Source organism: Heloderma suspectum, chromosome 1, assembly GCF_057233095.1.
Source record: "Heloderma suspectum isolate Gila_16-S chromosome 1, 16-S_ref, whole genome shotgun sequence".
NCBI lineage: Eukaryota > Metazoa > Chordata > Lepidosauria > Squamata > Helodermatidae > Heloderma > Heloderma suspectum.
The window spans coordinates 210425416-210447892 of NC_139458.1; the positions used below are offsets into that span (position 1 = coordinate 210425416).

Below are 22477 nucleotides of genomic sequence, written 5' to 3' on the forward strand. Positions count from 1 at the left end.
TCACACAACATTTTCCTACACAGAGGTAATCTCCATATAGCCATGTACAATTACATGTTTAGAAGCCATTGTGGAGTGGCCTTCAATTCAGATACAGGTAATAGTGGCAAAGCAAACAGTTGTGCCATCTTCAGACAGGATGGTGTACAGGTCACACATGCTTTTTCATTTCCTATGGAGAAATCATGCCCGTGAAACTAAAATGTCGTCTGTGAAGTAGCGCTCAGTCTCTTGATCTACCAGTGAAAAATTATTGCAGGATATGTTTCCAAATGAATTCTCAGGACAAGTTAGTCACTCAGTGACAGTGGGTTAGTACAGATATAACTCCAGACCATGCAATCCTATGCCTCCCCCCACCCCTTGCCCGTATGAATTCTTTCCATCCCCCTCCGTCTGATTCGTCATTACATCTGCCCAATGCTAACCCTGATTTAGGGTGCTTCTTCCTCTCTCCTGGTCCTCCAGCTTCGGTGATGACTTTCACATGTGAAATAGCTATCATAAATCAAATATCAGAAACGGCTTTCATATGATATGGCATTACCTTAAACACAATATGTTTCAGTGCAGGCAGTGCACATGGTTTAGATATGAAGTGATATACACATACACATGAATTGTCTCATAGTTAATAACCAAATTGCAGGTTGTGATAATGAGCCAGAGTGGTCCAGTTGACAGTGGCTTGGTTGTGGGCCCAGGAGACACAATCTTATTATTCTTATGTGATTTCTTGATGTTGTATTCTGTGGAGAGATAACTGACAAAAAGTTTTTCCCTGCTACTCGTTACAAATACTTCAGTTGGGAAGATAGTTTATAAAGCGGGGACTGGTCTTCAGCAAGCTAGAAATGCAGCATTCTGTGTAGAAAAGCTTTTGTTTTACAAGTATTTATTTAAAATGGAAATGGAGATTTTCTGTTGTGGGCAGCAAAATGAAAGTCTTGTGAAGATGTAAAGTAGTGCATTACAAATAAGCCAGGAATCCTGACTTATCCTGGCTTACAGCCCGTTTGTTCCTACTCTGCGGCTTTCTTCTCATTCGTAGGTAAAACGAACCAGGAATTGATAGTTTATTGTGACTTCTGAACCCAAGATCTGGGTTTGTTGTGAGCAAATCAGGTTAGTTTTACCTGCTTGTGCGAAGAGAAGAGCCAACAGGCTGTGTGCACTAGCACACTGTTGATTCACAGTAAGCCAGGAATTCTGGCTTATTGTTATATGCAAACATAGCTGTAGTGTAGTGTCTTGAACTTGATACAGGAAGTCATATTACTGATAATAAAAATATGAATGTGAGCTATGCAGAATGTAGGAATGGACAAGTCGTTCGATTTTCAGTTTTTCTCATTTTCTCTTGTTCGAGTCTTAGCGGCTCTGTTAGTATAATACATAATGGGGAAGTTGTAAAGATTTGTTCAGAACAAATTTTGAAAATAGGAATTCTCTTTTATAATCTAAAAATTATTATGGGAGAAATAATCAGCCATTTCATACGAAATCGTATCAGTGATATTATGAAAAGATGTTCTCAAAATCACTGATTTCTGTGAAGAAAAACAATCCTGTCACATTGGACATACCACATTTCTCCTCCCAAACAGGAAGTAGAGCCATAGTGATGGAGTGCCAATATGGGCCCCGAAGGAAGGGTTTTCAGCCTAGAAAAACTGGCGAGCAGGAGAGCATTTCCTGCCAACTGTACAAAGCCACTTGTCCTGCAAGGTAAGTTATGGCTAACTGCAAAGAGATCAGGCTTTGATATGAGCTAACTAGTTACTGTGTTTCAGTAAATCCAACAAATGCTGGCTTGATTCAAAGTATACAAATAATTTATAAGGAAACTTGATTGCTAATCCTATGCAAATAGATGACAGCAGTTATGGAGGCAAGCAGGGGATAAACTTCAAAAAGAGGATGTGGTTGAAATTTTGCAGCAATTTTGCATTTTCTACTCAATTATCATTTGCATCAATCAGTGGTTTCTTGCAGGTCAAAACCCATTTTATGTTGCAGGCTCCTAAAACACGTTGTACAGCTCTTACTGAGTTTAAAAGATCACATCACTGAAAGAAATACTTTTCAAGAGTAAAAATCAACGAAGGCGATATAGCAATATTATTTTTGGCCTACTAACATAAAATGACAGTTTTAAGATTAAGACCCGGTTTGGACATAATGGTGAACCGTGGGTTAATTAACCCATAATTTGCCGGGAGTGGGTGTGCTGCCCTGGCGTGCTCCTCACTTCTGCTTTCTGTAAGCAACCAATGAATAGGTTGTGAGTGTGATGTCCGAACCTGGACATTAAGCAACCCAGAGCTAACTCAAGAACAAATTGTAGGTTAACTCTGGGTTGCTAACCCCTAAACAACCAGAGTGTCTGGGTTGGATTTCACACTTAACAACCTACAAACGGGAAGGCAGAGGTGAGGAGCACACTCAAAGCAGCACTCCCACTCATGCCCAGCTAATCATAGGTTAATTAACACATGATTCACCATTACATTAAAAATTGATCTAAAACGTATTACAGCATATCATTTTAATTGGAGCTAGGGCATTCATGGTGCATGTGTGTGTGTGAGAGAGAGTGCAACTTGATGCCCTCTGTCTCTTTGAATCCTTCTCACACTTCATGAAAGAACTATATAAATACTAAATGATCCATCAGCTTCATATACATTATGACATGGTTAAGACTTACTGTTTTGTTAGATCACAGTTTCCTGTGATAGTCCAAATGAGAAGCTGTGGCTAAGTGCTCCCTACAAACTAGACCTTCAAACCATGGTTTGATCCTTATTTAATCCAGTTTCTTGGTTCAACCACAGTTTCCCAGTTCCGGTGTCATGGAAAACTGTGTTTTAACAAACTGGGAATTCTCCTCTGAAGCCAGGTGCATACGAGGAGGACGAAACACTTGAGCCTATTTCACATTCCCCCTCCAGCAAACCATGGTTTGCTAGATATGGTTTAGACATAACATTCCTAGTCCATCTCAGTAATCCTTACAGCAACCCAGCAAGGCTACGCCAGTATCCTCTCCCACATTAAAGACAAAGTCATGGCTTGCCTAAAACCACCCTTGAGAGTTCATGGCTGAGCTATTTGAATTAGGAGACATCTAGCTTAGAACTCCTGCTTTTAACCATTGTACTACATAAGCTATTTATAGAATTACAGGTTTTGAAGTGAACAGCCTACCATCCAGTCTAGTTCTCTGACCTAAGACAGGATGCTGTATACTACACAATGATTTTTAAAAAACTATTTTGGTTTTTACCTACTCTGTTCCCAAAGGCTCAGATTGGGCTTTGCAAGTTTGCAAGATTATCTTGATTGAGTTCCACACCCAAATGATGCAGCATAAGAAGCCTCCTAAGTTTTCATAAATCATTCAGACTTGTACGGATGATAATACCACAAGCTTTGATAACCACATTTTGCCGATTATGGGGCTTAATTTGTTTATTATTAAAAAGAGCTGTTTAACACACAGTTGTGATGACATAGTTTATCTCTGAATGCAACTAGAAACCTGAGCTTCATCTGCATGATAGTTAGCCCTTCTGTCATCAGCAGCGACAAAAGCAGATTGCAGCTTAATTTGAAAGACCTTTAATTTTAATCAAACGATGTCCTTGGTTTTTCACTTAATTTGTGCATAGGCATAACCATTTCATTGCTTTAACAATTAGTCTTTCTGCACATTTCTGTTTAAGACAGTCCACCATCCATTACTCTGTCATCCTTCTCTCCCTTGAGTTTTCTGCTGTGCAGCATCAATGGCTGGACACTGTCTACTTCTTTGGCCTGCTCACTGATTAATTCACCATACACTGTAAGGGTGTTTCTCACATTACTAATATTTTGGTGTGTTTCTTTGTAAAATAAGTTCTTAATAGAGTAAGAGGGGTTTTTTTAAGTGTTGCAATTCTTTTCTCTCCCCGCCTCCCACTTCCTGTGGAAGGATCTACATTAAGAAGGTTCAGAAGTTTCCTGAATATAGAGTCCCCACAGACCCCAAAATTGATAAGAAAATCATACGCATGGAGCAGGAAAAAGCTTTTAACGTGCTGAAGAAAAACCTGATTGACGCGGGAGGAATTCTCAGGTAATACCTTTCCTTCAGCTTGATCAATGACTATAATAGTAAATGCCTATATATAGTTTATATTCAGGTTAACATTTTGGGGCCTTGATTCTTGTCGTAACCAACTTCACTGTAGCCACCTTCACCTCACTTTATTGCACGAATCCTTATAGTGAAACATGGTTTTAAAAGACACTGACCTTCCTTTTCAGCATACAAATTTTATGAATGTATTTTGATGAAACATCTTAGGGATGACTTGGAAACCATTTGGTTTTATCACTCTCTCCAATAGTTAACTTGAGTCCTGATGGCTACATAGCCAAAACAGGGCCATTGAGAAACAAGAGGGAGGTATTGGCATGCTCCACTGTACTACAAGGTTTGCAGAAGTACAACATATATTTAGGAGAAAACACCTAAGGGGAAAAAACAAACCCAAACAAGGTCTGAGCCTATTCGGTGGCCATGGAATAGAATATCATGGAAGAGGGTAAGGCTGCCTGTCTGGAACCCTGGACAAGGAGACTTCATACTGCAACATTTCATTGCAAATTCCACTTGAATATTGTTTGCTGGGAAATTAGATGTGATTGATTATTTGGATATGAATAGGATTATCCCTAGTACATCATTGGCCTTCATCCTAGTTAGTCAGTGTGGAAGACACACAGTTTTCGAAGTTACAAGAACAGTAAGGGTAGAGGTCAGGCAGAGATTTCAGGAGAAGAGATAAGAATGACACATGTTTCAATGTTTATCAAAAATTTAAATGATCAAAAATTTAAGTGATCAACATTAATACTTGTCAAAGTACTTCAAGATGGTGCTACTGCTATGGAGTAAAAAGTAATTACTAGAACACATTTTTTTACAGTCATAATGGCTGGGAACTTGAGGTTGTTCCTGCCTTTGGAAGGTGAGGGGGGGGGACTTCCACTTACTTCCCCTGCAGCCTCATGTGCCTCCTGTATCAGGATTGATTCTGAGCACAGGGAGATAGTTAGCTCAGATTCAGAAGAGGAACAGCTAGAACCAGGGGATGCATTTTCCCAAGCCAGTTCAGATATGGGTAGGCGTGCTTCTCAGGTTACTTACTACCAGATGGCTGGGCCTGAAGCCCCCCTTGCCCCCCTCTGTGAGAAGCCGGGGGGAGGAGGAGGAGAGTGGGGTCTGTGACCTAAGAGATGCTAGACTACAGCGCAGAGCTAAGAGGGAAATGTCAGGGGCGGAGCCGAGATGGTCAACCTGGTTAGCGATGTGTGAGAGGTGATGTAGGGAAGCATCACTGGAAGGGCGGGACATCCCTCCCTAAGTTAGTCTAGCCAGCAAGCCTCACTTCCAGCTGTAGCAACCTCCGGTGTTCCCATTTGAATCCCCTGAAGGCATTCCTTTGTAGCCTGAGACTCTTCGAGGATTTGCATCTGTAATCAACCTGTTGATAATGAATTAAAGGCCTGAGACTGAAGCCTCTCTCTTAGTGTGTGTGAGTGCATAAGGAAAGAGGGGCCCCAAAGGAAGCGTGACCTCCTGCAGATCTGCTCTGGATGGTTGGGGGATCCTTTGGAACAGTTGAGGGTGGCTTCAGCGGGAGGGGGAAACAGGTGAGAATCCTCTATTGGAACTTGGTCCCATCTGTGAAGAGAAGAAGCACTTTTATTTGCAGAAGCGTAGTTAGGATTGGTCAATATGTGTAGAAGTGTTGTCATGCCTATTGACTAAACATGAAATATTTGCTAGACTTGCTTTTTGTTCCTAAGGGGCAGGATGGTGTTGGAATTAAATGGCTTATTTTTGCTGTTTTGCTTGAAAATTGTATCTGTTTTATCAGGTGGTATGTGCAGTTACCTACCCAGCAGGCTCACCAGTATCATGAAATGGAGGAGATCTGCCTTCCACCCTCACCTTTCTCCATGCCATCTCCTGAGGAAGAGGATGATGCAGTCAAAGATGAGAATTGCATGTTACCTTCACGACTTCATCCACAAGTAGCAGATAAGATCCGAGAACTGGTGTCTCAAGGAATAGAACAAGTCTATGCAGTGAGGAAACAGTTACGGTAAGGCTTTGTAACCTCTACAACACATTTCATCCCCTTTATCTTATGATAAGGCCCTCCCTACCCCTTCTGGACCATTTGGGGTGCTTCCAGGCAAGGCTTTTATTGTGTAATCGCCCTGCCTCATTCATGGAATTTTAGGTGGTCCAGTTGATGATGTCTTCAACTTCTAACCCTCCCATATTTTCCCACTACATCTTTTCTTTCCACAAAAAATCAGTTCAGGAGGAAAAGATGGAGTAGCCGCACAACATGTTTTGATTGGTTACACTGGGAGCCATCTGTCTGGAAGCCCGTTAGATCTCTAGCTTTTTGTGCCTTTTTGGATTGGGATGTGTCTGTATGGATCGTTTCTACATATCCAATTAAGTGCTTTTTAGAAATAATTGGGAAGAGCACTCCAGAGACCTATAGAAAATCTGTTGTCCAACTGGGCCCCTATGCCCTTCAGTTTAGAAAACCTGCTACTTTTATTTTCAATTATCCATAGCTGAGATTTTCAGGGAGTCAAAGCATGCAGTTGTCTTATGCTGTGTAGATGCCACATAGGAGATTTTGCTTTACATCCTAGTATTTTAGATCATCTGTAGCAAATTGCCCGCTTTTTTTCCTTTGCAAAGATTTGGAATTCATCTTTTACTGAAATGGCCCAGCACAATTTTCAGAATGCAAAAAATAGATTACTCTGGTTGTGTGTTTCTTAGTAGAGTAAAATAATTTGATGGATCCCAAGTTTCTCCTCCATTCATGTAAAGGGGAAGTGCTTTCTACCAACTCCCCGCTCTATCTTCAGCTCACTGCACCATTGTCAAGGGTTCCCTGACCACTGTGAATGCTGTTCCATTCATAGAAGGAAAGTTAGGACCTAAGCCTTGGTTGAATGTTATTGGGAAGAGGGGACAGGTAAGATCAAATTTTATATCACAAATGTGTGTAATCCTCTCTTTCCTGCATTGTAATACTCAACAGAAAGTTTGTGGAACGAGAATTGTTCAAACCTGATGAAGTGCCAGAGAAGCACAACTTGTCATTCTTTCCTACTGTAAATGATATCAAGAACCACATTCATGAAGTTCAGAAGACCCAAAGAAATGGGAAGATGGTATATAACTCGGAAACTATCCCTGCAATGGTAATCTTGAAGCCTTCTCTTTCCTATTGAACCTGAGTTCAGTAGTCATTTTGTCAGTCTTCACTGCTTGTTCCTGACTCACTCAGAACATCTATTTACTTCAAATACCTTTAGGACTCATACGTTTACCTGAGTGTAAATTGACTGAAAAAAATAAAAAAAAATCTGTTTCCAGACTTCACATCACCCTGTTAGTAAGGTGCTAATAGTTTGACATAAGACAGATTTAGTCATAAAAGGAGCACTGGAGCATTACTCATGCCCTTCTGTATTTAAGCATGTTGTTTTTTCTTGATGGCTTTACATTTCATACCATGATGACTGTATTTATTTGATTATCTCATGTTGATCAGTTTCTCTACTATATATATAAAGTGCTAAAATCACTGTTAAAAGGCTTAAGATTTCACCCCATTGGAAATATAAGGATTTTTTAGGTTGATTGCCCTGTCACTGCATCCCAAAGTGGATAACGGTTGTATAGCATGAACTGGAAAAAAGTGGATAGGAACTGAAATTCTATTCAAAGTAATAATATTCACAAGATTATGCGAATCTGACTTTGTAACACAGGGGGCCAATGCAAACGTAACGCTTCACTTCACCATGGCTACAGGATTGAGACCGGGATTGTGTAGTTACTGGGCAGTATCCAACAATGTCATTCCGCAAATTCAAATAGTGCTAGTGAAGCTCTGCCAAATATTTCCATTGCTTGTTATGCCTGTGCAACCAGTTGTTTGCTCAGCTGCTTGCACAAACATAACTTTAGTTGGATTCTCCTCTTGCATATAGTTCGAGTTCTGCTAGTGTAACATCATTTGTCCTACTGGAATGACACAGTTGGATGCTGCCCATTCAGTCCTGGTTTCAAATGCTGAGGTAAGAATGCATCTGGTTTAGGATTAATCACAACTAACATGATGTTATTATGCTAAGACAAATCATCGTTGAGTTTGGTGGGAATTTGAGAAAGGAGCACACCGTTCCAAAGCCCCTTCCCTTAGCCATCGTTAAAGGCAATTGGCACGAAATGTTAAAGTCTGTAGTGGCCCAAACAACGAAACAGGAAAACCAGCTATAGAACCTTTTATCTGTTGCTGAAAAGTGTAGTTCGATGAGATCACTATTTTTTGTTTATAATGGCCAGTTCACTAGAATAGCTTTGTGAAAATCCTAAAGTGGATCAAACAGGGCCATATCTGTAGATCTGCAAATTGGAAGTGACCTTGATATTATGTGTCAGGGCTTTGGGTAAGTAACAATGAACTAGAGCAGTCTTGTAGTTGGAGTGCTATAAAATAGGTACTTATGTCAATGTAGCAGTTCAGGGAGCATTCATCCTTCAATAGAGTTCTCTTATTTATACATACTCCTGCCCTTCAACTCAAAATCTAGTGTAAGGTATCAAGGATCTTAGACTGCATAGGAATTAATACTGGGGATCATTACAAACCCAGATACAATCACCGTATAGTGACATGACTATATTATAACAGTACTAGATACTCTTTCAGGTTTTTTACATTAAATTGGACTCATTGTCAAATGCATCGCACTGGATTTTGTTTTTTAAACCACTGCTAGATTGGAACCCAGTATCAGATTAATACAGTGCTTTTACAAGCGTAGGAAGGTTAAGAAACTTAACAAGGGATCTGTGAGAGAAGAAAGTGTAAAAACTGAGAAGTAAATTTACATTTCAATATTTGTGTGTGTCGTCCCCGCCCCCCAGTATGTATGGTTTCAGTGTGTTCTTACGAAGTATGCTTTAATTTACATGGACATGTATAGTATATACATGTAAACCAAACACATAAATGAGGGATTTTTTGGTATTGAACTTAGGGCACTTAGGAAAACCTGATACCCCTAAAAGCTGAGAGAGACAATTTCTGGGTTTGGCCGGTCAGTGTGGAAAACAACGCAGCATCGGTTGTTTCCCCCACCTGTGCCATTCATACGACTGGGATTACCCTAATTACCTGCAGCACGCGTTGCCGTGTCATCCAAACCCGGTGCACAATGCAGGTATAGTAACTTTTCATCCACCCTACAACCCCTGCCTTGCAGTAGGAGTTGTATGATGGGTGAAAAGTCACTATGCCTGCGCCATGCACCAGGTTCAGACAACAAGGCAACCTGTGCTGTGTCGCAGATAATTAGGGTAATCCCAGTTATGCAACCCGCACATACTGGGGCAGGGGGAATTACCAACACTGTGGGGGGGGGTTGTTTTTTTATTTACAATATTTATATACTGCTCCACATCAAATTCGAAGCGGTGAACAACAAGATAATTATAACAAGAAAATAACAACCCTGTAATTAAAACAGTTAAAACATTTTAAAAGAACAGATTCTGAATGTAATAAACCGCAGCTGGTAACTCAGGGAAGGCCTCTTGAAATAGCAACGTCTTCAGGAGGCACCAAAAACAACACAATGTTGGCACCTGCCTGACCTCCAAAGGCAGGGAATTCCACAGGAAGGGGGCTGCCACACTCAAGGCTCTTTTCCTGGTGGACTTCAACCAGGCCATACGTCCGTATGGAACCACCAGGAGCAAGCCCACCGATGACCTCAGTGACCAGGCAGGTTGGTAAGGAAGAAGGCGCTCTCTTAGGTACAAGTTATTTAGGGGTTTGTACACTAGTGCTAATACCTTAAACTTGGCCCAGTAGCGAATAGGTGGCCAGTGCAGTTCCCTCAGCTAAGGAGTTACATGCTGAAAAGGGGCAGCTCCCGACAACTGCCAAGCTGCTGCATTCTGCACTAGCTTCAGCTTCCGGACCAGCCTCAAGGGCAGCCCTACATAGAGCGTGTTGCAGTAATCCAGTCTTGAAGTTACTAGCACCTGTGCCACGGTGGCCAAGCTATCCCTGTCCAGGAGAGGCCATGGCTGGCAAACCAGCCAAAGCTAGTAAACAGCATTCCGAGCTGCAATGGCCACTTCGGCTTCCAGTGACAGTGATGGATCTAAGAATACCCCCAAACTGCGGACCTGATCTTTCAGAGGGAGTGCAACCCCATCCAGAGCAGGCAATGAGCCTATCTTCCTGACTCAGGAACCACTCATCACAAGGCTTCCATCTTGCCAGGATTCAGTTTCAATTTATTGGCCCTCATCCAGCCCATTACTAAGTTCAGGCACTGGTTCAGTACTTGCACAGCCTGTCCTGATTCAGATGTCACAGGGAGATAGAACTGTGTGTCATCAGCATACTGATAGCACTTGGCTCCAAATCCCTTGGCTTCATATAGATGTTAAACAACATTGAGGACAAAATGGTACCCTGTGGCACCCCATAGCTCAATTGCCAAGGGGCCGAGGAATAGTCACCCAATGTTACTCCCTGAAATTGGCCCTGTATGTAGGACTGGAACCACTGTAACACAGTGCCTCTGATACCCATCCCACAGTCGAACCAGGAGGCTACCATAGTTGATGGTATCCAAAGCCAATGAAAGGTCAAGCAGAATTAACAGGGCTGCACTCCCCCTGTCCCTCTCTCAATAAAGGTCATCCATCAGGGTGACCAAGGCTGATTCAGTCCCATAACCAGATCAAAACCCAAACTGGAATGGGTCTAGATAATTAGTATCCTCCAAGAGGGCCTGCAGTTGCTCTGCCACAACCCTCTCAAGTACCTTCCTTAAGAAAGGGGTATTTGCGACTGGACGGTAGTTGTCTAATACCATTGGGTCCAGAGCAGGCTTCTTCAGGAGTGGCTGCACTACTGCCTCAAGGACAGCAAAGACCACCCCTTCCCAAGGGGAAGCATTTCTCACTCCCTGGACCCACCCAGTCATACCTCCTCAGCTAGCTCTTATTAGCCAAGAGGGGCAGGGATCGAGAGGGCATGTGATTGGTTGCATTGCTGCAAGCACCTTGTCCACATTTTCTGGCCGCAGCAACCGGAACTGATCCCACAAAATCGGGCAGATGGTGGCATCAGACACCTCAACTGGAACTGTGATAACAACAGTGTCAAGTTCACTGTGGAGACAAGTGATTTTGTCTTCAAAGTGCAATGCAAAGAGGTCACAGTGGGTCCTTGATGGGGCCAGGGCCCCATTTGCTGGGGAGGGTGTTATCCCTCAGACCACCCAGAACAGTTCTAATAGACTGCTTACCAAGGATGCAATGGGGGCAGCAAAATAAGCCTTTGCTGCCAGCACCACCACACAATAGGCACGATTATGTGCTCTACGGCGTGCTCAGTCATTTTCACTTTGAGTCTTACACCATTTCTACTCTAACCGATATCTAGCCTGTTTCATTGACTGCAGCTCCCCAGTATACCAAGGAGCTGAGCGGGCTCTATGGTGTTGGAGAAGGCACTCGGGTGCAATCAAGTTGATGGTCCTCCGCATCTCACTGTTCCACAGTGAGGCTAGGGCTTTGGCTGGATCACCAGCTCTCTCCACTGGAAAATCCCCTAGAGCATTCAGAAATCCATTGGATTCCATTAGTCTCCTGGGGCGGACCATCTGAATGGGTCCCCCATCCTTGCAGGAGGGAAATAACACCGTGAGTTCAAATCTCACCAGGAAATGGTCTGACCATGATAATGGGGTTACTTGGACCCCCCCCGCCCCCAATCTTCAGACCACCCAACTCAAACATGGAGCAAAAACCAAATCAAGGGTATGCCCTGCTTCATGTGTTGGGCTGATGACAGACTGAGACAGCCCCATGGTTGTCATGGAGGCCATGAAGTCCTGTGCTGGAACCCCAGAGATGGCCTCAGCATGGAAGTTGAAGTTGTTCCTCCAACACCACACTCAAGACTGCCTCTGCCAGCTCAGTCGGGGAGGATGCTGGGCAGCAGCGTGGGTGGTACACCAGCAGCATCCCCAATCTGTCTCTATGGCCCAGCAGCAGGTGCAGCACCTCAAGGCCTGCTCCCAGGTAGAGTGGTTTCCTGGTGATGGAGGTGGAGGTTCTATGAACCATGGCAACTCCCCCGCCCCCAGGCCCTCCAACCTGTGTTGGTGCTACACTGAAGACCCAGGTGTGCAGAGCTGAGTCAGGTGTTGTTTCCCCCACTGATCGTCTGAACACACAGACTACAGCAAGGTCCTTGAAAGCAATTCTTCATTGTATTAAAGAAGAATTTAAAATGAATTAAAATCACACATCGGGGGGATTAGAATCATACATACGTCTGGGGAATTAGAATAATTAACACTGAGAAAGTTAAAGGTAATCAAGCATTTAAAGTCAGCTAGGTAAACTAGAAAGCATAGAAAATCATTGTATGTGTGTATTTGTGTGTTCAAAAGAGAATGGTTTTAAGTTTTAGCAAGGCAGGAGTGTTCGTGTTCATGTTCAAAAGAAGGTGATGGAAGTGGGGTGCAGTTTTGACTTTTAGCAAGGGGTGTGTGTGTGTGTATGTGGCTTATAGAGAAGAGGGAAGAGAAAGAAGTTTCAGCCTGGGATAATTTGAATAAAGGAAGAATAGACTGATTGGGGGGATTCTGAGAGTTTTGGAGGGGGTTAGAGCAAATGCAGGGGTTTTGGAAGAAAGTGGATGGAGAAGCATAAAGATCAACAGGGAGTTCCAAAGCCATTGAGTTTCGGAGTTTGGAATGGGGTGGAATATTAGGAAAAAGGGAGGAAAAGAGAATAATTGGAGTATGGACCCTTGACAAGGAAAATCAGAGATAATGCAGATTTACCACCCCGTAACTGCTGACTTGTGAAGTGATGAGAAGCTCTCTTGAGCTCCTTCTCTGGAAAAAAAGGGGAGACAGAGAAGAGGAAAGTGTGTGTGTGGGGGGGTGCTCCTCTGAGCAGAAAGGATGGAAGGAATACTCTTTCCTTCTCTCTCTCTGTCTCTCTCTCATCTCTCAGTAATCTCTCTCAGAGCACATTGGCTGATGAAAACGTTGTATGCAAGAAGTCAGTAACTCCACTTGGAATGTGCAAGGCCTCAATATCTGATGGAACCTGCTTTTCTGCTCTTCTCCAAGACTAAAAAACCCTAGTCCCTTTCCACATACGGGCCCTAACTTGTCAAACAACAGAATTGGGGGGATTCCTTGTAACAGTGTGATAAGAGTGCTGGAATCTGAAAACTATTGTTTTTCCTTTTTTCAGCTGCAGTGGACCACTGACAGTGGGAATGTTCTTACTGAGACAGTGACTGTTACATTTGCATCACCACCTACTGAGGGTAGGAGCAAGCTGAAAACAAATACAACTTTTGTTTATTCTCTGAGTTCATCATCGTGGTTCTTGATCCTACATAGCATTTTACTCAGTCTTGCCCAGTTTAGTGGCAGTTTCAAGGTGGACTTGTTGTTGCTCCTTTACCAAATATATACTTTTTTGTGTTGGGGTCAGGTTTGTTTTTCTTACAGTTCACATGCCTTGTAAATGTTGATTTGTTGATTGTATAAATCGAGGGTGTTGAATCTCTTTCAGCCTGAGGGCTGGATTCAGTTTTGGAGAACCCCTCAAGAGCCACATTCTAGTGGTGGTCAGGGCCAAAGACAAATCAAATGGAGGGTGTTCCCAATTTTTGCCAGTTCTTCCCTTTACAATCTGTGCCACATTGTGTGGCACTGGGGTTCCCAGCAGCCGACTTTTGGAGGGGGCATGGGCTACAGTGGGAAGGGGAAGATGGGAAAACATAGTTCCATAAGTGGAAGTCTGCTCACAGAAGTAAGGATTCAAGCCAATACATCACGCGCCAATTCCTATTTTGTAAATGTATATCTGTGCTTGTGTACAAAGATGCATATATAGTGTAACAGGAATGTTCACATCCACGTGCCAGCCCTTGCATCCACATTCCAACATATGTACAGGGATCAAGCTTACCCATTCTTACATTATAGAATATAGGGGTCCTTATACACTAGTGCGTATAAATGGATACATGATGTAAGTGTGTTGCAACATTTTACCCGTCTGCTGGGCTCAGCCAGAGAAGGGACACCAATTTTTGTTTGAGCGGATGTTTATTACGAGGACACCAAGGTGTTTTGCAGTCAACAGTTGCCAACATGGTTCCTCGGGACTGGACCCAGAATGATAGGCGACTTTGGTGTTTATACAAACAAGTAAACAAGGCACATGGCATAAGCTTTGGTCAGTATTTGGTGCAGCGCAGAGTCAAGGGGCTATAAACTTCCTTCAAAGGAAGTTTTCCAGTTTCCAGAGACAAGGGCCCTGCTAGGCATTGTGACTCATGCGCAGTAAGTTAATCAGTCACCATCCTTTAGCACTAATTCAATCACTACCTCCTTTTGCCTATGTGACTCTCAGCACCTTGGGTTATTTTTATTTATTCGTGTCAGAAGCATCACAATTAAAAACATACTATAACACATAACATTTAAAGTATAAAATGTAGAAGCTAAAATATGTAAAAATTTGACAACTCTTGCCCAGAAACTAGCAACATTAATTGCGTTCTGTCGCGCTGTCATAAGGTCCTCATGTGTGCATCGGTCAGGCCACAAAGGGCAAGTATACATATGTGTTGTTGTCTGCAAGTCTCCGCAGTCGCATAGGGCAGAGATCACCGGGTAGCCGCATTTATTCAAAGTGTCTCTAGATCTCGTTACACCCATGTGCAGTCTACTCAATGATTTCCAAACTTCCCAGCTTTCATCGGAACCGGGTGCCGGCTCCTCTGCTGGTTCCCTCCAGTGTTGATTCTTTGTAGCTTTCCACAAGTCCATTCTACTTCCGAAGTCATCAAAGTCTTCTGTCGATCTGAGGAAGCTTTTCCCGGATTTTAATCTCTGAGGAGCTGGCTGTAGGCCGTAAAGAGGGTGTTGTTTGGATATTGAGGATTTAAGCCTCTCTTTGTATGCTGCTGCTTCTCTACGAACAGCAGGCGGGGCAATGCCAGCTATATGGTAGATCTTAACTAGAGGTTAAGTAGGTTTTAGACATCCGGTAATGATTCTACTTGTTTCATTCAAAGTAACATCAACTTGCCCACCATGTGCTGATTTATACCAAACTGGGCAGGCATATTCACTGGCAGAGGGCTAATGCTGTAGTCTTAAGAACCCTTGGTTTAGCACCCCAAGTAGTGCTCGTTAATTTCCTAATGATGTTCTTTCTTCCGCTGACCTTCAGTTTAGTGTTGATGCAATGCTGTTTATATGTTAAGGCCCTATCCAAAGTAACCCCTAAATATTTAGGGTTAGTGCAATGCTCCAATAACACTCCTTTCCATGTAATTTGCAGCTTCCTAGCAGCCTGCTTATTGCGTAGATGGAAGGCACATGCCTGAGTTTTTGCTGGATTTGGCCTTAGCTGGTTTTTGCAGTAGTATCGGTCCAGCTCTTCCAGAGCTTCAGTTAATCGTTGTTCTACCTCCTCGAATGTTTTTCCTTGTGTGGAACCTTGGTGTCAGGGGTGTTTCTGAGCACAGGGAGTGGGATAGCAGTTCAGATCCTGAAGGAGAACCGCCAGACATAGGAGAGGTGTTTTCCCAGGCTAGTCCAGACATGACTGGGACGGCTTCTCAGGTTACAAATGTCTGACTGGCTGAGGATGAGGGTCCCTCTTCACACACCCCTGTGAGAGACAGCGAAGAGAAGGAGGCAGGGTTTGGGGAGTCTGATCTAACAGATGCCAGATGCAGAGCAAAGAGAGAGAAGGCAGGGGCGGAACTTAGACAGTCTACCCGATTGGCCTTGCGTGAAAAACTGCACTCAGAGGCCTCACGAGAGAGAGAGAGAGAGAGAGAGAGAGAGAGAGAAAGAGAACTTCCCTCCCTTAAGTTAGGCTAGTGAGACCACCTTCCTCTTCAAACGGCAGGCAACTCTCGTAAAAGGAATTCCTTTTGAATTCCCCTGAAGGCATTCCTTTGTCGACTGAGAGTCACTGAGAATTTGCATCTGTATGACCATGTGAAGTAATGGATTAAAAACTGTAGACTGAAACTTCTTGTCTGTGTTGGTTTTCGGCACTGAAATAAAGTGGGGGCTAAAGCAATCCTGACAGCTTGCCCGCCGTCTCCTCTTTTTTTCTCTCTCCTCCCTTCATCGGTCTCTTCCAGTGCCCATGCTCTCAGGCGGCGCCATGGAACAGGCTTTGAAAAACATTGACACAGGAGAACCAGACTCTTCACGATCAGTTCAATCAGTTGACAGGTGCCGTTCAAGCCTTACAAGTGGCTGCTCAACCCCCTCCACCCCCGATCCCTCCCCGTCCAAAATGCCCGGTAGCACTGCCAGAGAAATTTGCTGGAGACAAAGGACCGTTTCAAATTTTCCACGCCCAATCAGAACTGTATATGCACTTCCAGCTGGAGGATTTCCAGACAGACCAGATTCATGTGGGGTTTATCATTAACGTGCTTCTTGGTGTGGTGGCTAAAAGGGCCTCGGCACTTCTCCTCGCTAATGACCCCCTGCTGGTGGAATATCGGGGCTTCATGAATGCTATGGGGGGGGGGTTGGTGAGCCCCTTCATGTGGACACAGCGACTTGGGATATTTGCCACCTCAAGCAAGGCAAGGACTCTGCTTCTGGTTACGCAAACAGTTTTTGCTTGCTGATGCAGGATTTACAGTGAAATGATGCGGCTCTGGTGGCCCAGTTTTTGGACGGCTTGAATTATGAGATTTTAGATGAGCTAGTGCGGGCACCACACCCACTGACACTGGCTGAGCTCATCCAGTCGTGCCTGCAGATGGACAGTCGGCTGGAAGGGCACCGCCAAGCCAAGAAGAGCTCTGTTAGCTGGGATTTCCCTCCTCCCATTCCCCCGCAGCTGCTGCCCCCTCCCCCCCCTGCAGCCCTGCCACAGGGGTGGAGGAGACCCCTATGCAACTGGGAGCAACCTGATCCACACTGTCACCGGAAGAAATGGACTGGCGGCATACTGAACATTGGTGCTTCAGGTATGGAAAGAAGGGTCACTTTGCTAGATTCTGCTGGTCCTGACCTACAGCCCCACCTCCCTCTCCGTCCCCCAAGTCTGACTAGGCCATCCCCCAAGTCTGTTGGGGGTCTCCAGTAAGGAGGGACCATCCGCAACCGGGGTACGCCTCCCACACATCTCTCCCCCGTCCCATCTGCTGCTTCCTGTGCACCTCCATTCTTCCCAGTGTGCGGGGGGGGATATGTCATGGCGCTGGTGGACTCTGGGGCTACTACCAGTTTTATGGACGAAACATTTGCTTGGCGATGCAACATATCTGCTCTGCTCCTGCCCTCCCCATTGAAAGTGGAGACTATCAACGGGCATCCTCTCTCTTCTGGAGCAGTCGCTCGGATTACAATTCCAGTCACCCTACATTCCCAGGAGCATGTCAAGCAAATTCAATTTCACCTGGCCAAGGTGCCCCAATACCCAATTGTGCTGGGCATATCCTGGCTCTCTAAACACAATCCTCAGATTTCTTGGAAGCTTCATCAAGTACAGTTTTCATCCTCCTGCTGTCAGCAGCATTGTTTCCCGGGAGCTAAGCCGGCCCCGGCTCAAGCATTAACCCTTTCCTCTCCCTCCTCATTTTCCCCAAGCAATTTTTCTGCCTCAGTGAACCTACCAGAAAAATATGTGGCCTTCCAGGATGTTTTCAACAAGAAGGAAGCCGACGACTGCCCCCTCCCCACCATCTCTATGATTGCACCATTGACCTGATCCCAGGAGTTACCATCCCGGCCGGCTGACTATACTCCATGTCAGAGCCAGAACTCTGAGCTCTGTGGGAGTTTTTGGACACTAACTTGCAGCATGGTTTCATTCGCCCCTCCACCTCCCCTGCCAGTGCTCCAACTATGTTCATGAAGAAGAAATTGGGGGAGCTCCATCCCGTCCATGACTACAGAATCTTCAATGCCATTACTATCCCTGACAAATACCCCCTCTCCCTTATCCCTGAGATGCTGGAGCGCCTGAGGCAAGCCCATATTTTCACTAAATTGGACTTGCATGGTGCCTACAATCTGATTCACATCCGGGAAGGGGATGAGTGGAAGACCAGTTTCTCATGCTGTTATGGATCGTATGAATACTTAGTCATGGCGCTCGGGCTAGCATCAGCTCCTCTACGTTTTCATGTTTTATGAATGACATCTTCCAGGATTATTTGGACACTTTTCTTATCATTTATCTCAATGATTTACTTATATTTTCTTCGAAACCCCAGTCACATCAAAATCATGTGAGTTTAAGCCTCTGGGAGCACCGTCTCTTTGTTAAGCTGGAGAAATGTGCTTTTGATTTGACATCCTTGGACTACCAGGGTTATATTATTTCAGCCAAAGGCATCAAAATGGATTCTGCAAAGGTCCAAGTGGTCCTGTCCTGGCAGGCTCCATCCACTAAAAAGGACTTACAACGTTTCCTGGGCTTTGCCAATTTTTACAGAAAATTCCTGCCTGGCTATTCAAAGTTGACAACTCTTCTCACAGACCTCCTCAAAGGCAAGAAATCTCCCTTTCACTGGTCCGCCTCCCCCCACAGTCTTTTGAAGAGCTCAAGAGGCTATTTATCTCTGAGCGGATCCTTTTACATCCCAACCTACGGAAGCCTTTTGTAGTGCAAACAGATGCCTCTGATTTTGCAGTGGGGACCATGCTCTTCCAGCCAGGGACAGCAGGGGGTGAGCTGCAGCCTTGTGCTTACCACTCCAGGAAATTAAGCGTGTCCAAGCAGAACTATACCATCTGGGAGAAAGAACTGTTAGCCATAAAATCCACCTTAGAGACTTGGCGGCATCTTTTGGAGGGGGCACAGTACCCAGTTGAGGTGAAAACTGACCATCGTAATCTGGAACATCTCCGGACAGCCCGGGCCTTAAATCAGCATCAAATTAGGTGGTCTTTATTTTTTTCGTGATTTAACCTCAAGATCCACCACATGAGAGCCACCAACAACCAACAGGCGGACACACTCTCCGCAGACCCCAATCGCTCCAACTGCTCCCCCCCCCCGCCTCCGGTGTTACATGTGGAGTAATGGATTAAAAGCTGTAGACTGAAGCCTCTCATCTGTGTTTGTTTTCAGCGTTGAAATAAAGTGGGGGCTAAAGGAATCCTGACACTCGGCAACACATTCCCATGCTAACAGTGCAAATGGTATTTTTCCACTTTAAGTATATAAATACAATGTGAAAACTTGCCCCAAAGGTGTCTCTGTGTCTCCCTGTTTCACTAACACCTATCTTACTATCTCTGAGGAACATGGTAAAAATGACCACAGGGCCGCAAGTATAGACTTCTCTTCTAGATACATGTAAATACAACATTTCCACTTATTTTCTCAGGGATACCTCCTGGGTGTAGATCTTTCAAAAAGGGGCCTTCAGTTTGACAAAGAGAATTGGAATTTTGTCCCTTCACCTGGAATGTGTGTGTATTTTACATTGCCTTTTAGTTGTCATGAGTTTCTAATTTGTAGTTTCAACTGGGAATGCACTGGACAAATTATCTTCCTTGAGATATAATTTAATGTTAACCAGTATACATGTTATTAGTAAAAGTAATTGGGCTTCTTTCCCTGCTTTTACTCCTTGTTTCCTTTAAATATTCCTCTAGAGAAAAAACTACTGAGAATTTACAAAGTCTTTCTGTGCTTGTGAATAAAAAAAGTCTCTGGGAATTTTGTTCAGTTAGTAAAACTTTTATCAAATATAAGGGTTGTTTCCTCTCTTCTAAATGTTACTTTGTCTTTGGTGTTTTGTTTTTGTAGGGAGTTCACCAGAGAAAACCATAATCAAAGTGGAATCAAATCAGGCAAGGGAGCTCTTATATTCAAAGACAGCCCAATTACTATCTTCACTCCAGCCCAGAGTGTTTGCCCAGCTCAAGGTAACATCACCGGTTTCTATAACAAATTATCAAAAGAATTGCTAGCATCTCAGTGGCTGGGATCCAGTGGAGCCCTTTTGTGGCTTGAAGAAGGGACCCCCAATTTCTGATAGGAAGAGGGAATTGGAGTTCAGAATCATAACATTTTGGGCATCCCTAGTCTTACACAGAGGTGTGTATTTTTTCTCAGATGGTTTTGTTTCGTTTAGAGAAAGGTAACAAAATATCAATCTACCTGTATAATTCAGTCAGGATTCAGAAACTACCCAACTCGAATGTTGTTATGATTGAACTAATACAAAGATAAGAACAAACTTGATGCATCGTTATAATCTTTGGCATTAGAAATATTGTGTAGATACATAGAGAGTTTTAAAAAATGTTTCACTTTGGTATTTTAGGGATTACAATTACAGTCAGCACTGACTTCCACTGATGGAGCGGCAGCTCTTATAACCATGGATAGCCAGTCTCTGCCCCGCCCTGCAGGCCTACCACATTCCATAGGGAGGCAGATAACAAGCCAGCCTATTCTCTGTCAGGATTATAACCTTCGAGCAAGTTTCAGTCAAACACAGAACAATGCTGCTGCATCAGTGCTCGGACAGCAGCCTGTATCAGATCAAGGGGTAGTCACTGTGTGCCAGCTTATAACTCTTGGAAGTATAGAGGATGCTGAACCTATCAAAGCTAATCGGAGTCTTTTGGGAGATGTACAGTCCATTCCTACACAGACTGTAGACAACTGTCCAGCACTTAGTAAGTACAAATCTCTCTAGGTTGTTAACAAGCAAAGTGTTGCACTTCTTAGCTATCTGTGTCACAAGGATAGGTGAGGTGATGGCTAAATGGTAGTTGATGACATTTAATGATGTATGTCCAGGGTCTGCTAGGGGTTTTCAGAGCAGTATATATTGGGGCCACCTGTGTATGCACACATTCAAGGTAAATATGTGATAAGTGACTCAGACTGATAGTCAGGTCCTGGACTGAATGGCTGTTAAGTTCTAGAGCATTCTGGTGGATAAAAATTGATAATTTCTGTAGTGCAACTACCCCTTGCTCTTTCTTTTGAAATCCTGAGATCCATAGACAGGAGCAAGTGGCTGCTATCTCTGTGTATTTGCTTTCCAACAGAAGTATGCTGAAATTGGCCCAATGGCCCAATGCCTCCCTGAAGTGCTAGGCATCTTCTCAATACTATATTTACTACAAGGGGGACAGTGGGGCGTCATGAGACTCTGACAGCTAATGATCCTCCTTCATTCTTGGGTTGCCACTGACCTAGGGTTGGAACCAGATTTACACGGGATCAACTGCGCTGATAAAAAGCGGACTTCCCTGTCCCCTCCTTCCCATGGCAGTCCCTCTGGCTCCCTGAGCTGTGGTATTGGGGGGGGGATCCCCAAAATTGGGTGGAGGGACTTTCCACAAGCAGAGTCTATTCTTCTTGCAGAAGGTAGATCCTGGATCCAACCCCTAGAGTGCCCTGACAATAGATGAGCAACGCCTCTTTGGAATAAGGGGTGTGTGCACGTGTGGGTGTGCGCATGCATAAAAGTGTATATGTAGGCCACAGGTAAATATGAATCTCTATCTCGTTCTGCATATAGATGAATATCATCCTCTTGCTCAAAGGTGTATGCTCATATTGTGTCACGGCAGGGCTTAATATGAGCTAGCAGTAAAGGGCTTTATCCTCATAGCCTATTTTCAGTGCTAGGGCTCTGCTCTGGAATATGTAAAGCAGTAGTAACCATGGCTTCCATGAGTATAATATGTGGATGGAGTGCCTTAACCTTGCACCTGGGATTGGAGGGGAGGGGGTAACATCCTAGTTAGAGTACCTCCTTTGCATACAGGCTTGAGCCCTAATACTTCTCACCATGGAAATTACGGACTATGGTGAAGTGCATTTCAAAGGAAGTTTTAAATGGAACCCTGGTGCTAGTTGTTATGGTTCTAGTGCAGGAATGGGGAACCTGTGGCCCTCCAGATGTTAGACTACCATTCCCACCATCCCTGCCCATTGGCTGTGCTGGCTCGGGCTGATGGGAGTTGAAGTCCAACAACATCTAGAGGGTCACTGGTTGCCCATCCCTGCTAGTGTCTTTATCCATCCCCCAAAGGAACTAGGCCCCACAGTTTGTAAGTATAAATCCCCAAAATTACAGTAACGAGGAACACATTATTTGGGAACTTTTCCAGTTTCATTTGACTGGTAGTTGTGTGTGTGTGTTTGTTAAGGATAACATATATGCATGTGTGTGTCTGTGTGAGATGAATGGGAATGGAGAGAACACCTCTTGCTATTTTCCTATCTTACTCTTACTATTTTCCTACCGTATAATATATTTGCCAGTCAGGCAACTGCTGAGAATAATAACTTTGCACC

General features: G+C 44.1%; 1 protein-coding gene across 3 annotated transcripts in view; it reads left to right on the top strand.

Moving 5' to 3' along the window:
• The window catches only part of CARF (calcium responsive transcription factor), a 50725-nt gene that overhangs the window by 18148 nt on the left and 10100 nt on the right, over window positions 1-22477 (top strand). For all 3 annotated transcript variants that reach the window (XM_084818160.1, XM_084818170.1, XM_084818178.1), the window contains exons 8-14: window positions 1608-1728; window positions 3977-4120; window positions 5931-6158; window positions 7128-7290; window positions 13397-13472; window positions 19964-20082; window positions 20484-20841. In XM_084818160.1, the coding sequence (XP_084674286.1) occupies window positions 1608-1728; window positions 3977-4120; window positions 5931-6158; window positions 7128-7290; window positions 13397-13472; window positions 19964-20082; window positions 20484-20841 (1209 nt within the window). The remainder of the gene's footprint in view (window positions 1-1607; window positions 1729-3976; window positions 4121-5930; window positions 6159-7127; window positions 7291-13396; window positions 13473-19963; window positions 20083-20483; window positions 20842-22477) is intronic.